This window comes from Cygnus olor, chromosome Z, assembly GCF_009769625.2.
Source record: "Cygnus olor isolate bCygOlo1 chromosome Z, bCygOlo1.pri.v2, whole genome shotgun sequence".
NCBI classification, from domain to species: Eukaryota; Metazoa; Chordata; class Aves; order Anseriformes; family Anatidae; genus Cygnus; species Cygnus olor.
The window spans coordinates 43,611,997-43,628,437 of NC_049198.1; the positions used below are offsets into that span (position 1 = coordinate 43,611,997).

Below are 16,441 nucleotides of genomic sequence, written 5' to 3' on the forward strand. Positions count from 1 at the left end.
TCTCTGCAGAGCTGCACTCCAGCAGGTCAGCCCCCAGCCTTTGGTGATGCTTGGGGTTATTCCTCCCTAGGTGCAGGAACCTGCACTTGCCCTTGTTGAAGTTCATGATGTTCCTCTCGGTCCAACCCTCCAGCCTGTCGAGGTCTCTCTGAATAGCAGCACAGCCCTCTGGGGGTATCAGACACTCTTCCAAGCTTTATATATATATATATATATATATATGTAGTGTATGTGTAATATAAGCCATTTAGCTGTTGCATTTACTTTTCAAGGCTTCTCAGTGTAACTTTTGTTTCATTATTGTAACACATACACTGTGCAAATATATTTAGTCAGAAGCACCTTAATGTTGATTTTGATTCATATTCAAGGGGTAGATATTCAACCATTAATTATGAAATCCAGTGGCTTGCTCTTTGTGTGATTACTCTACCTTCATATATTCCTTGAGTTTCTATCTTGTGCAGACAATGCTAGCTAGAAGATATGTTCAGTTATTAGAAATACAGTGATAGAGAAGCCATCACCTGCACCGTAGCTAGCAACAACAGCTTTTATTTAGGATCTTGTCACTTTTCCCAAGGCAAAATGTAAGAGTTTGGTACTCACAGTGATTGATCTCCAATGTATATCAGGAATTACAGCATGTGAGTTGACAGCTTGTCACATACTTCATTGAAGCACCACTCCCATGAAGAAAGGCTGAGAGAGCTGGGGATGTTCAGGCTTCAGAAGAGAAGGCTCTGGGGTGACCTCATTGTGACCTTTCATTACTTCAAGGGGACTTATAAAAAAGATAGAGAGCAACTCTTTGCTCAGTGAGATAATGACAGGACAAGGGGGAATGGTTTAAAACTGAAAGAGGGGAGATTTAGATTAGAGGTTAGAAGGAACTTCTTCACTCAGAGGGTGGTGAGGCACTGGCACAGGTTGCGCAGAGAGGTTGTGGATGCCCCATCCCTGGGAGTGTTCAAGACTAGGTTGGAAGAGGCCCTGGGCAATCTGATCTGGTGGATGGCATCCATCTTTGAGGTCCCTTCCAACCCGAGCCATTTTGTGATTCTGTGATTCTACGCTACTCATCCCTCTGTGTCAGTGCTGAAGTAATGCTCCAGCATGAATGCAAGAGTGCTGTATGAGAAGTTCAGGTTTACAGATGAGATCAAAGATTTCTACAAGTTAGAAGGAAAGCTGGAGGGTTCTTCACCCTCGTGCCTCAGCCCATTAGTAGTTTTGGGATAACTACTTACTAAACTGCATTTTTACATACTAGTGTTAGCTCTTTGTATATCAAATTCTGGGAGAGTGGGGTACCTTTCTTTTTGCCTAGAGGTAGCTGAGTGGTGTTTTTTTAGTAAATCATGGAAGTTGTTTTTACTTATTAGTATCTTTTCCCCTAAAATAGTTTGCACCAACATAAATATAAACACCACAAAATACAGACAATTTAATCCATCAGGCATTAACCAATACTGACTCTCAGGTGTTTCTTCAGCTACAATGGACTTTGCAGGACTCGAACAATTTTCATGATTTCAAAGATAATGCATTAAAAATTCTAGTAAGTAATTACATGATCCATTATTATTTCAAGTACAGAAAATAAATGGCCTTTAAGTTGTTCTTTTGAACAGTTATAAATAACTTATGGTTTCTTTCTCTTGTTAAATGTAGTCCTAAATTTTGACTGTGATGTTTTGCAGTTTTACCTCATAGAACAGGTGATTGTTGCTGCATGGTTTGTGTAATTGTGATATGATAGATTTGCTATGCAGAACGGGAAAAAAAATCATTTTTGGAAGATGAAATATTTCACCAAAAGTAACTATGTATAGGAATCTAATTTCTTTTAAATTAAGTTTGGTTTTAAGGAGAGGAAATAAGCATTACAAATAAAAGGACTTGGGTGCTCTTCCTTTATTTTTCCCATTGACTAACCCTTGCCTAATCTCTTGTTCCCAGGGTGCCCTTGCTTAGTCCGAAAATGGTTTTGTGGTACAAAATGCTATTATTTCTAGTAGAGAAAGGGTAGCCATCTTATTTTTGGTCTGCACTACTTTCTCATACCCTAGAGGTGGTGCTGTCTACAAGGAAGCCACTGGAAATTAGAGGGCAGGCAGGAGAAATGGGAAAAGGAGCAGAGTGGAGCTTGTGATCCCGGGGCATAGTGGGGATATAGATAAAGGAAAACAAAACAAAACCCACTGGTCTGAAGAAAGTTAAATAAAGGAATTAAAGTTACGGAAGAAAATGTGAAGTTGGGATATAGCCTTACCAGAGAGAGAAGACAGAAGATAAATGGGACTTCTGTTTGAAACAGTACTTCATGGTAGTTTCTGCAGAGAAGCGTTGCCTATATAAAGACTATTTAAGTCACTCATCAGTTAACACATTTTAGAGAGAGCTCCCTTGCATGGCTGAGTCAGGACCTCTTAACCAAACAAAAGCACAAAATGGAAACGCATAGACAGGGGAAGCAATGACCTACATACTGGGAAGATTATAGGGATCCGGCCTGGTAGTGTAGGGATAGGATCAGGATAGCCAAGGCATAGTTGGAGTGAAGCTCGACTAGGGATGTAAAGAATAGCACAAAGACTTTCTACAGGTACACAAGACAGCAAAGGAAAACAAAAGAAATCATAACCCCTATGATGAGTGTGACAGGGAACCTGGTTACAGCTGGTGTGGAGAAGGCTGAGGTACTCAGCAACTTTTTTGCCTCAGTATTCACCAGCAATTGCTCTTACTATAGTTCTCAAGTCTCAAGGCAGGGACCAAGAGAATGAAGTCCCATCCACTATAGAAGATCAGTCCATGAGACCCAATCAGATGTGTCTTAGGGTCCTGAAGGAACTGGCAGATGAAGTTGCAAAGCCACTATCCATCAAGTTTGTAAAGTCGTGGCAGTCAGGTGAGGTTCCCAGTGATTCGAAAAGGGGAAATATAACACCCATTTTTAAAAAAGAGTAAAAAAGAAGACCTGGGGAGCTACAGACCAGCCAGTCTCACCTTTGTGCTCAGTAAGATCATGGAGCAGATCCTTTGGGAAGCCATATTAAGATGTGTGGAAGACAGGGAGGTGCTTGGTGACAGCCAACATGGCTTCAGAAAGTGTAAATCGTGCCTGGCTATCTTGGTGGCCTTCTACAACAGAGTGACAGCATTGGTGGAAAAGGAAAGAGCAAATGATGTCGTCTGTTGACCTGTGCAAAGCCTTTGATATGGTCCCACACAAGATACTTGTCTCTTAATTGGAGATACATGGATTTGATGCATGGACTATTTGGTGGATAAGGAATTGGCTGGATGGTTACATCCAAGGAGTTGTGGTCAATGTCACAGTTGCTAGGTGGAGATCAGCGACAGGTGGTGCCTCTCAGCAGTCTCTGTTGGGACTGGTACTTTTTAATATCTACATTGGTGAAATGGACAGTGGAACTGAGTGCACCCTCAGCAAGTTTATGGATGACACCAAGTGATGTTAAGTGGTGCAGTTGATATAACAGAGGGAGGGAGTGCTATCCAGACAGACCTTTACAGGCTTGAAAGATGGGCCCACATGAACCTAATGAGATTCAACAAGTCCAAGGTACTTCACCTGGGTCAGGGCAATCCCAAACATGAGGACGGACCACAGAAGAACTCATTGAAATCAGCCCTGTGGAAAAGGACTTGGGTCTGGAAAGGACTTCTGGTGGATAAAAAAAATCAACGTCAGCTGGCAATGTGCATTTGCAGCCCAAAAAGCCAACTGTATCCTGGGCTGCATCAAAAGAATCGTGGCCAGCAGGTCGAGGTAGCTGATTCTGCCCCTCTGTTCCACTCTTGTGAGACCTCACCTGGAGTGCTTCATTCAGCTCTGTGGACCCCAGCACAAGAGAGTCATGAACCTGTTAGAGCAAGTGCATAGGAGGGCCATGAAGATGTTCAAAGGGCTGGAGCACCTCTCCTATAAAAACAGGCTGAGAGACTTGGCATTGTTTAGCCTAGAAAAGAGAAGGCTCCAGGAAGACCTACTGCTGTCTTCCAGTACTTAAAGGGGGCCTACAAAAAAGATGGAGAGAGATACATTATCAGGGAGTGTAGTGATACGACAAGGAGTAATGTATTTAAAATAAAATAAGGTAGATTTAGATTAGACATAAGGAGGAAAATCTTTACCATGGGCGTGGTAAGGCACTGGAACAGCTTGCCCGGAGGACTTGTATATACCCCATCCCCGGAAGTGTTTCAGGCCAGGCTGGATGGGGCTTTGAGCAACCTGGTCTAGTGGGAGGTGTCCCCGCTCATGGCAGGGGGGTTGGAACTGGGTGATCTTTAAGGTTTCTTCTAACCCAAACCATTCTGTGATTCTATGATCATGACAGTGCTCGTGATTCAGTTGTTCAAGAGAAATCCCCTGTGGGATAAATATACAGTTATTGTACATAGTTCTAGAGTATGAATGGAGAGGGTATCTAAAATCCCTGAAATAAATAGAATGAGCCTGAGCTGCATGTGTAAAGACAATATAAATCTTGTATCTTGTTCTAGGAACATCCAGAGTTTGCATGGTCTCTAAAATGGCTGCAAAATATACAGGACTTGGAAAACAGATGTGGAGCTGTATGTCAGTTTTTTGTCTCTTCTTCAGGAAACCCAAGTTTACATAAATCTGGAGACACATATCAAGAAAACTGATTTTCTGTTTTCTTTGGTACCTTCTTCCTTTTTCAAGGTTTGCTCTGGCTCTGAAAAGCATATGTTTTTTGCCAGCTCATATTAACTTGTGAGTGCAGTACATGTTGTTCTTCTCTCTGGACTGCTAAACTGACTCCCCATTCATTTCGACTTTCTGTTCAAGTGAAATTAAAAAAAAAAAAAAAAAAAAAAAGAACAGCAAAACCCCAAAAACCTCTATGGTCTTGCTTGCTCCAGCCTGTCTTGCTAAACATGTTTCTCACTGTAACCCTCTCCGCTCCCTCTGTTTGCATAGCACAGACCTCTTCCCTTTCCTTTCATACAATCTTCTCACTGCTGTGGGAGCCTTCTCCTTTATACCTTCTCTGCCATCGTGAACAGTTTTTCTGTGACTGCCTTTTGACTTTCATGCTTACTTCAGAACACTGCTGAAAATGCATTAGTTTTTCCTCAAATTCTCTTCCTTTGCTGTTATTTGAAGGCTTTACTATTAACGCAACTGCATAGAACATTTTGTAATGCATCTTACATAACAGATACTACACAAAGTGAAGTTTTTTAGACTACCTCTCGGTCTTTTGTTGTGCCCATTGAAGTGAAAGGAAAAGCTGCTATTGGCTTCCATGTGAGCAGGCGTGGGCTTTTAGCACAGTTTATATCAGTGAAGCTCTACATTGTACTACTACATGACAGTCTCGTATTTCAAAAAGATAAATTGCTGCTCTCCTGGGTGGCATCTTTCTCTCGAAGTGGGATCTGCTTGCCTTGGCTCTTTGCTAGCTTTGGTAAGTTTAAAAAAAAAAAAAAAGAAGAAAGAATTTGTCAAAACAGTTATCCTCTTTGTTTCAAATGTGTTTGGAGCAAATAAGTTCCCTCTACTCCCATGCTGTTGGAAGGTTAGGAAAATTACAGGAATAATATACGTTCAGCTGACAATACAGATCAAAGCTTTTTGATGGTAATGGTAAATGTTGCCAGAAGTAGAATGGACTGAGGAAGTATAGGTGGTTGCTAGGGCATGTGAGAGGCTGAGGCTTTATCTTGCTCTTAGATTGCATTATACAATATTGTTTTCTTATACAAAATAGTAGGTGGCAAAATTTATTGAGGCTAAGCAAAAAGTTTTTTTTACTTGTCATTTCTTTGAACAGCTTGATGTTCTGTGTGTCATTAGGTTAGGAGACCCGCAGATACTTAGCTGTGCTGTTGTTTCTTTTCTCTATGCCTTGTGGCAGCCACAGGATTTTTTTTTTTTCTCTCTTTTTTTTTTTTTTTCACTTTGATAGTGTTCCATAGCCCTGGTTAGAATACCATTTCAAGTATTAATGTTCTCTTAAAACAACTGAAGTTTGTATGTTTCCACAGTTTCCATGGCTACACTTATTTGCACGTGATTCTGTGGTTTGTAACTCATTTTAGGCTCGTTCCAAGAGCAATTAAGGTATTAATATGGTGTAGTAACTGTATTTGGGTCCATAAGTGAGTACTTGAATTTTACTCTTAAGCTGTATTCATTTTTAGAGGGACAGATGGAAAACCTAAGCAACGTTTAAATTAATGAAAGGTATGCTGTCCTAAAATATCCTCTAGTTTGTCCACACATGTTCACAAATACAGTCAGCCTATAGTGTACTCTCTGTCTTCCAGCACTGTGTTCCCATACTGATAAGACTCATCTTTTTACCTTCTAATAGACTCTCTAATCTTGTTATAGCAGCTCCTGGATTATCATGACCAAATCATTGACTTTGGCAATAGCCCATCTGATTCTGAGCTTTGATTTCTCACTGCCTGTTTGGCACATCATGTATCTCAGATTGCCAGGTCTGATTCACAAGCACTAGTGTTGTTTGTTAAATCTTTCCTGTCAGTTTGGTACTGTCCAGAACACAAAGAAAAGTGTTTGTTCTGTGCAAGGTCATACAGATAAGACAAAATCATGAGGTGGTGATCCAGGGTCAAAAGAATTAAATGTTAATCTTTTTGTGTCTAAAGATTTTATTAGATTTCGTATCTGATGCACTTCTTGGGCAGTAGGAGTACAGTCATGTTAAGTTGCATTAATAACATCTCAGTAATGATTGTTTTTTCTATAGATAGAAAAATCAGCAGATAGAGGAATGTGGGTGTAAGCGAACGATACTGAATCTGTGGTGGTTACATATGACTGCTTTTACTTGTCTCAGTGAAATTATTTTTCCTTCTTCAACATAAATAACCATGATGTATGGCAAGAGGTTTGGTCCACAATCTCAAGTGCATAAAAATATCAAGTACCGTCTGTGTGCTGTGACTGATGAGTCTGTACAAATGTTCTTTTTACTCACAGGTATCATGAGCTGGTACTACTATGTGACTATGCCAATGCCAGCATCCACCTTCACAATCGCTGTGGGATGCTGGCAAGAAGTTAAACAGTCCTTCACACCTGCTGTCCAGACAAACAATGAGTTTTCTTTGCCATGTTCACAAGCTGATTTCAGGTTGGTGTTTAGATTATTGTTGAAAAATGGTATATATGGATAGCATTTTCATTTACTCTGTGGAATGGAGCCATTTCAGTACAGGAATCGAAATAGAACTTTTTTAATATGAACCGAAAAATCTTTACAGGGCAATAATTCCAAAGGCTTTATTTCACGGGTAACGATGTGGTTCTTTTTATCTGAAAACAGGCTGCTTAGTGAGTAATAAGTCTAATCCTAATGTCCTCTGGATTTGCATCCTACATCCTGTTGTGCTTAATGCCCTGCTGTAACAGTACCAGATTCTCCATCTTTTATTACAATGCCTGTCTGCAAGATCTGTGATGCCACTAGGCTTGGGCCATTCTGGATACCTAATGCCCTCTAGTATCATAGTGCCTACTCACTCCAAGTCCCCTACTTTTCCCTTCCAGTCCAGTCCCATCCCAAAGTTAGAGCTGGCCTTTGCAGTGTTTTGCCTAGGGTGATTGCAATGGTCCTGTGAAAGAAAGATGGATTCTTCATTCTGTTCAATAAAAAAAAATAGCCTGTTGTCCAGTATGTGCAGTGGCTACTTAGCTATCTTTCACCAAACGTGTAGAAAAGTAATTATTTTTAATGCATCTATCCCTCTTTCCAATCCAGTCAAAACTGATCATAGTGTTTAAATTATTACGGGGTTGTGAGTGAACATCGCAATAGTACATAGGCCTGCAAATGAGAAATGAAGTTAAAAATTAATTTTGTGGAGCAACATAGCTTGTTTTCACATGTGTTCACCTTAGTTAACAGAAGTCTCAGACGTGACACTTGATTTCCTCACATATTACTGTCAGCTTTTCAAATTCGTTAAATGTTTTTTCTATTTTGCAATTAGAAGCTTAGCCTAAAAAAATGTTGTTAGATAACTGTTTTAGGGCTAATGCTGTGTTAACATTAAGAGTGTGGAAGTCCTTACCATTTTGACAGAGTTAGTGAGACTTTGCAAAATGAGGACATAATTATTGGAGTTTAAAATTAAAGGATTCTGTGGTTTGCAGCTTGACTAATTTTTTTAAAATGCTAATAAATCTTGAGAATAGGAACTTTCATGTTTTGTCTAAGATCAGTAAGACATGCCTAGTCAAGCTTTAAAATAGTTTGTAGGTTTGATAAACTTTTAGAAATCGTTTCATATTTATTCATCTACTATTTTATGTTTCTAATATGACTACCCAAACAGGAATACTCAGCAATTGTTAACTACATATTCCTCTAAAGAACAGCTTGTTCAGGAATAGGTATTTTTATTGATTTAATGCAAAAGTTCATTCTGACAGTGTGGTGATAGAGTAAGTGAGGTTTTTTGTGTTTTTTTTTTTTTTTTTTTAAACTTCTGGAAACTGGTAAATGTATTTGTAGCTTTCTCTAGCAAAAGTTACTGCACGTTTTAATCAGTATGATGGTCATTATTATTATCCCTTTTGGATGAGTTAATTGACAGAGATGAGGTGATGTATCTACAACAGATGAAGTAGTGACAGTGAAATAAATAAAACTAATGTCTTGAAAGAAAAACTGACAAAAAATGATGTTTATTTGGGAGTTAGCAAAACAAATACTTGTTATTTATTTTAGTTATTAAGGCTATGTAACCAAGGCATTAGCGGAGCTTTCTGGAAAGGATGTGAAATAGATATAGACAGGCAGATAATAAGGTACTGTCCCGCGTAAGATAATGGGGATAGACTCTTGGATGGCAGGAAGACGAGGGATTTCTGAAAAAGGTATTTAAAGGTGTAATGTAATTTATATCCACGTGCCAGTGAGTTTGACATAAGGTGACTGTGTCAAAATATTAAGTGGAGCTAGAACGTAAAATAAGTTTTCTATCTTCTTAAGGACTCTGTGGCAACTTTCACAAGAGATAGGGTGCTAGTTTTCATGTTCCTGCCTAGTCTCAACTCTGACAATTAAATACAAAGTTACATTCTTTTAGAGAAAAAAATATTCTGGTTTAAACCATCCGTTGGAAAAAAAATGTGTAATGAGAGAGGTAGTTTCTCTGCTAATATAAGTAATCAATGTCTACATCTTTCACTGAAAAAAAGTTATATAAGGTGTTAAAAGTTTTGGCACTTCTGCAAAATGTAGTTCTTTCCTACATGTTTTCATTTGTTTTTGTGTGTAAGCACTCACCTGGAGCATGATCTTACAAATATAAATGCTGTTGGTGATACTTGGTGCAGTAACAGTAAATGCTTTGCTTGTCAAGGCATAGTAGAACCAGCTTCTTTAAGATGAAATCTGAAACCAAGGAGAGTTTCTGTGCTGCACAGAAGACAAGCTAGGAGGTGAAAACATGAAGGTGATTTCTGCTTAGATACAAGTCTATTTGGGCAGATAAATTGTTGTAAAGGTATATGACTCAGTGTTTAGGAAGGATCAAATTTACTCATCTTTCCAGCTACAGCTTTGAATATTCTGTAAGGGTAATGTAAAATAATCTAGATCCTAATGTGATAGCTTCAAATGTCTATGATGATAAGACTGAATTGATATCTAATGTTTTTACTTGAGAAAAAACATTTAAAAAAATGTAAAAACTCTTAGAGAATTTTATAGTGACAACAACGACAGAAAAACTTTAAATTTCATTCTATTGCACCTAATATGTTTATGGGGTAAATAAAGATGTAATGATTTAAATAGGAATTCTCTGAACAGATATTTTTGTATTATTACTTAATTTATCTGTATTTTCAGCACTTGTTCAATTGATTCACATCTATTATAAAAACACGGTTTGACTACTCTCTTCTTTTTTAGTTATGAGTAACTATATCAGTTTCAGTCAGGTATGTAGTAAAGATTCTGACCTATGTTTTCACAGTGCTTTGCATGAGTGAATGGTATGAGAAGATAAATGAGATGGTTTTATGTGAACTAACTCTGTGATTCTGGTGTCTAGAAAATATCATTCCAGTGCCTAGGAAATATCCTTGTGTTAATATACTCTGTTGCACATGTTTCTGATATCATATTAAACTATTTTCTGTTGTTGTTATTATCAGATGGCATGAAGAAAGCTGTGGACATGTGGAATATCCCTGCCGTTTCCAAAGTCCTGCTGCCAGGTTGCAGAGAGTCATTCCTTACAGAGTCTTTGCTCCATGGTGCCTTATGAAATGCTGTGAAGAACATCTACTTCAGCTTATTCCTCAGTGCCTCTCAGCTGCTTACACCACACTGGGCACCCATCCCTTTTCCAGGCTTGATGTTTTGATAGTTCCTTCCAACTTTTCCAGCCTGGGAATGGCTAGGTAAAGAAAGTTAATCTCCTTCTGTATTTATTTGGACTCATTTTTGTCATCTAATTAACAGTGTCAAATTTCTATCCATATAAAGTTGCTGTGTTATTTTTGTTAAATCAATTTTGAAACTCTAGTTGTTGCTAAGTAGGTTTTTCTTGGTAGTTTTACTTACATCCTTTGTGCTATGAACTTTAGTTTTCATAAGGCTCAGGAAGAAAAATATAAGCCTCTGAATTTCCTCATTTGCAAAACTGAAGTTCTTTTATTATGTCTATTCATTTCAGTACTTGATGCTGCTATCATTTTGTTATGTTTTCTCTTGTCAATGACTTCACCATTATGTCTTGACAAAACACGAGCATGTTAAAATTCAGATACAGAGTTTATTCATAAGCTATTTGTGATTTATGATTTTCTAGTCAAACACTGGGCCTTGGAAGCTGAGGAAGGCAAACTGTAAGGATTATATTATCAAATTTTCATGGAATTGTGGAGAACAAAAAACTTAATTAAATATTTTTGTTTTTTACAGTACAATTTCCAGTTGTGCAGTGACAATAAAATTTTAGTTCTACTAGCTCTACTAGTAAGGCAGTGTCTAACAATTAAAATTCCCCATTTATTTTTTTTATGTTTTAAGAAATATGTAAGTTGGTAATCAGATATAGTATTTATTCATAGCAGAGAATGAAACACTATTTTTATTCACTGTTTGCCTAGTGTCAACGCTAGAATAGATGCTTTTAGGCATATATAATATGAAAAAAAAAACATCCAAAGGAGGAATTAAAGGCAATGTTCCTTTGAAAGGGGAGGACTGAAGGGAAAGCTATATTCACAGACTATTCATTTTGTATGGAGGTATTGGAGCAGTTGTCAACTGCCAGCCTAAGTGCTTAGAAGAACTAAAAGTCCGAACTGCTAAGCTTATTGTGTCAGATTTCTTTTTACAAACTGTATAATTAAGCAAGTAATGAAACTTTTTGTTTCATGTTACATGTTTTGATTTATATTTCTGTAGATTCCTTTCTCCAGCTTTCCTCTTGCAATGTTACTTAAGGAAAAAAGTAGAAAATACTGCTGGCATGCAATAATAATATTGTATAGATTTTGGTTTAGTTTTACTTTCACTTTTAAAAAGATCTATAACATTTAAGACTTCAGCGTTCAGTGACACTCTCCTTTGTCAGATAAGCCTCATTGCTTTATAAATAACTTCATTGAGTTTGCAATGATAGTTCTTTGCTCAATTAACTCATAAATGAAAGTGTCAAGAGACTTGCATGACTCCTGGTTGCTTTGGATGCCTACCACAGGTTATATTTTCTGATGCTTTGCGTGGAGGTTTGATTTGTAGGTAAGCGTGATGTTGAGTAACATGTTCTTGAAGCCGTATGAAATGGGGAGAGCAGCTTAGTGATTTCTTATTTCAGAGCCATGGTGCTTAAACATTGACATGGGTCCTTATGGACCATCACTGTAAATGAGGAAGAAAATAGCCATTTTACTTAGATGTATGACAAAAGTAATGATCAGTGGAACCAGGAAGGGCAAGATGTACACACAATATAAAAAGAAAGAGAAAGGGACAAGAGATGTGTAGGCCAAAATGACAGCACACAGTAGATGAAATCTTCAAGGTTCATTTGCTGGTATGCTATGTCTCTTTAGGAAGATGTCAGTGCTTCCCCTGCATGTACCTTTCCCAGAATCTGTAGGGAATGCCTGCAGGGTGTTCTGTTGCAAAACCATCTGTGGTTATCCAGATTGCACATTCTGAATATTGTAATAGTGCTTTCTTTGTGAAGGAGATGAGAAAACCTATAAGCATTATTACAATATTTCCTTATGCTTCTTCTAACGACTGTCTGTTCCAAGTGATCCATATCATTGAATATAAGTGAAGGATGAAAGAAAGGACATGCATACTTCCTGATGCTTTTCTTTCAACAGTTCATCAAGCCAAGCACATTCAAATTTTAAAAAATGGAAATAAAGGAATAATTTAAGCTGTTTAAATGTCAAGCTGTTTGGACAGCAAAAGGAATTATTAAGTGACTCATAATAGCTCGTTTGTTCTTGTTTCATGTGATTTTTTTCAAACAGAGGTTCTGTGCATATAGCAAGCTAACATAAATGGTTAATTCCTGCCCATGCAATGATAATTACCCAAATGACTTCAGTTAAGACTAAGCTATGTGCAAAACCATGCCCAAAGCCACATTAAAAAAAAAAAAAAGTGTGCTATTATCTTGGGTTAAAAAAGGTGCTGTACTATTTACTTTTTTATCTTCTAGCCTATCTGTAGCAGTATAAACATAACAGCATGCCAGCACAAAGGAATTGTTGTTTTGAGAATTCTAATTGTACTCCTGTCTGCCAGGGAAGGAAGCAGTCATAAATTTTAGTCATTATCTTAAGTTTCAGGGCTTTAGAGTGTTTGGCACTTTTCTTTCTCTGTTCCTCATTAGCTGATACTTACTGTGTTTTTTATATCCCAAAATACTTCCCTTTTCTTAAGGGGTTTGTTTCCCCAGCATGTTAGAGTGGTATGAAATGATGATAGTGCATACATAGAGTGACCTAATTAGGCGTTTTAAGATGTCAGCTGCAGCAGCCACTACTGTGGGGTAGCTACATTTCTCTTGAAGTCTGACTTTATGGGAAAAACTCTACTTGAAAGCATGTTCATTTTACTTACATTTTCTGTACATCTCCTCATGTCTTTTTTAATTTGCTATGGATTTCTGTATGGGAACAGAATCTTGATTGCATATAATAATTGCAGTCATCATCTCTTGCTTCCTGGAGATCTTTGAAGTTGGAAGATTTAATTTTGCATTCTTTTTGGTTTTCACGCTATTTTAGTTCAAGTGACTTCAGTATAGCTTCTCCCAAATTTATATTAGTAAAAGAAGAATGTGGCCCACATGTCTTTGTTGGTGATGTTATGTTAAACCATACATAAAAAAAATCAAATTAATAAAGCATTGTGGGCCAAATTTACATAGCTGAAAAGCTGGAGATTCAGTGCTTTCAGTAGAACTTCCAGAGTTACTTGAACACTTAACAGCACTTTTCATCTGATTTTAAGTTCTCTCACCAGCAGAAGGGAGAGAATTGGAGGAAGAGGAGTAGTGAAAAAAAGTAGACTGCAAAGACTCTGGAGCTCCTAATCAGATTGTTCAGGGAAGAGGTTATTGACCTTCCATTACACCGTAAGATGGCCGTCATTTTTATGCTTTGAGGGCTAACAGGTTAGAAGCAGGAGATTAGAGGTAGCTCCATGGTTTTGTTGCTGTTGATGACACTGAGGAATTGAGGAATTGACTCCATTGGCATTTAAATACCAAGATTATTCCACAGTTGCCAGTAGAATTACATAATCACAGAATGCTTTGGGTTGGAAGGGACCTTAAAGCCCATCCAGTTCCACCACCCTGCCATGGGCAGGGACACCTCCCACCAGACCAGGCTGCCCAAAGCCCCATCCAGCCTGGCCTTGAACACCTCCAGGGATGGGGCATCCACAGCTTCTCTGGGCAGCCTGTGCCAGTGCCTCACCACCGTCTGAGTGAAAAATTTCTTATGGATCATAGAATCACAGTAGAGTGGGCCAGTAGAGTAACTCATGTGGACAAAACTGGTGGAAAGACTTCAAATAAAAAATAGGGTTTGTGTGTTCCCTGGGCATACACAGTCTTCAGATCAGTTAATTCCCAGTCCAGTTTTGTTGATCCCATTTGAAAGCCCAGTGTTTCAAAATCTTTTCCCACTGATCTCCAGCTCCTTAATCTCCTTTCCTTTTGGCAAAACCTACAGAAACTCTGAATTCTGTGTTCTTTTTCATTCCATCTGGGAAAAGTGTTCTTTCAAATATAGACCCTGGCTTTTTGTGCCATCTGAGCTTGTACTTGAGACTTTGACTCTCTTGCATTGTTTAATTGCATAAGCCCTCTTTTTCCATGGAAGTCTTTATTGCTTCCTTGCTAACCATGGAGGGCCTTTCACAGTCACACTGATCTTTTGCATTTCTAGGGCCTTCAAAACTGCTTACCATCCTTCTACTTCTTCATGGCAAATGCACTGATACTTATTTTACTCCCTTGGAGGCTGTAAGCTTTTGTTTATGTTGAGTTGAAGGACTTTTTTAGAAACAATGGTCTTCAAATTTGTTGTTTGTTTGTTTCCAGCACATGTAGTTGGAGTAACGTAAGATTAGTACTTGTTCTGTTTGAATTTGAAAACTGGTGCTTTTAATGTACTAGTGCTAGCACAACAAAAAATCTGTAAGTGAAGCACCATGTATCACTTACGTGACTGGTCACATCACACGTCGCCGGGAGCTGTGGGAGTACGATGAAAAGAGTGTTCTTTGGTATGTACCCTGCTCATATGTTTTCCTATAAGCATTTAATAACTTAGTTTTTCAGCACTAGTAGCTGCTAGAAATAGAATAATGGGATGTATTGACCTTTGGATTTAGCTGTTTTGTTGTTCGCACAGCAATTTTGCTCAGCAGAGCTAGCAAATAACTAAAACCAAAGAACCTATAAATAAGATACTGGTGTTTTGAAAGGAGAATCCTGATGTTAGGATATTTGAATCCTATGTGGGTTCTAAAATAAGTGACGTTATTTTCAAATATATTTGACACCCTTGAAACCCAAGTGGCGTTTGATGACTGAAATGTAGAGGGTCCTTAGAATCTTTGGATATTTGTAAAACACATCAACTTATATTGCTGGCTAACAAAGGATTTAGCAACCCGGCTTTGTCTCTATTTGTCTGTCATGCAAATGGTCCTAGATGGTATATCAAGTAGAAAGAATATCCCTTTTTTCTAAACAATGTATTTCAGCAGTACTCTTGACTCTTTCCAGGCCATGTCACTAAGGTTGTTAACTTTTTAAATTGAAAAGGAAAACAACAACAACAAATCAGGCTCTTTGATCTGTGCGTGTGTAGCCATCATTTATCCAATCTGTAAATCTACAGTGTTCCAATGACAACTGATAAAACTGTAGAAAGCCACGACTATTGGAAACCATCCAAATGTCAAACCTAAATGTCAGTCTTTAGCATTGTTCAGTCTTGCAGTGCTGTGACTGACCATTTGCCTCAGCTGAAGCCTTTTGTGAGAGTATACATTTATATAAACTTTTTGGTCAGCATTTTGAGTTGTGTTAGTTTTAGGAAATATTTGCAAGAGTAAAGCTTAAACATGAACACTCCTTAATCTATTTTTGGCGTATCACTAGTTAGTTATCCAGACAGAAATAACCACATACAAGAGTTCAAGCTAAAAATATGATGTCTGGAGAAAGAAAAATGGATTTTTAACCTATTTTTGATGCATTATGTAGTGAGAATCTTAACTGGAATCTTGTGTACTTGGTTGCTTGTATGTCTGGTGTGATATTTTTTTCCTTTTTTTTTTCCTTTTTCCCTTTTTTTTCCTTTTTATTTTTTCTCTTCTTTTTTCTTTTTTGTCTTTTTGTCTTATTTTCCTTTGTTTTTTTTTGTTTGTTTGTTCTCTTCTTTTTGTCTATATATGAGAGTCTGCAAGTTGTCCGAGAATTTAATGCCTGATACTACAAATGATTTTGCATGTCCTCAAGTTTACATGCAAGAGTCCTTTACATTTTGATCAAAAAACATGCTTGCATATCTACTTTATATATTTGTTGCCAGGATTGTGACTTGGTTAAAGTCCAAAGTTCATAAGCTAAATTTGGTGTAATGATGCAAGTAAATTTAATGTCATTTCAATTTAAATAAAAGTTTATTGAGCTTATACCTCCTACCAATATTTGCAAGTAGTGGTTGTTTGCTTTGCTCAGTGCTTTTTTTTTTAATAGAATTTGGAGTATAGTGGAGAGCACCTAGGAGGAAATAGTATCTGTGTTTCTGAGATGAAGAATCAAGCATGAAATTTGGCTGAAAATAACAAGTAGTCCATTCATCAATGCAAACAAAAGTGCTAATGGAGTATAAATC

General features: G+C 37.7%; 1 protein-coding gene across 13 annotated transcripts in view; it reads left to right on the forward strand.

Annotated features, from left to right (window-relative positions):
* LOC121061632 (aminopeptidase O (putative)) overlaps positions 1-16,441 on the forward strand; it is a 202,702-nt gene that overhangs the window by 29,297 nt on the left and 156,964 nt on the right. For all 13 annotated transcript variants that reach the window (XR_005815187.1, XR_005815188.1, XM_040540767.1 and 10 more), the window contains exons 4-5: positions 7,013-7,166; positions 10,202-10,450. Coding sequence is in view for 11 of the 13 variants with exons in the window: in XM_040540767.1 (XP_040396701.1) it covers positions 7,013-7,166; positions 10,202-10,450 (403 nt within the window). In the remaining 2 variants the exon portion in view is untranslated. The remainder of the gene's footprint in view (positions 1-7,012; positions 7,167-10,201; positions 10,451-16,441) is intronic.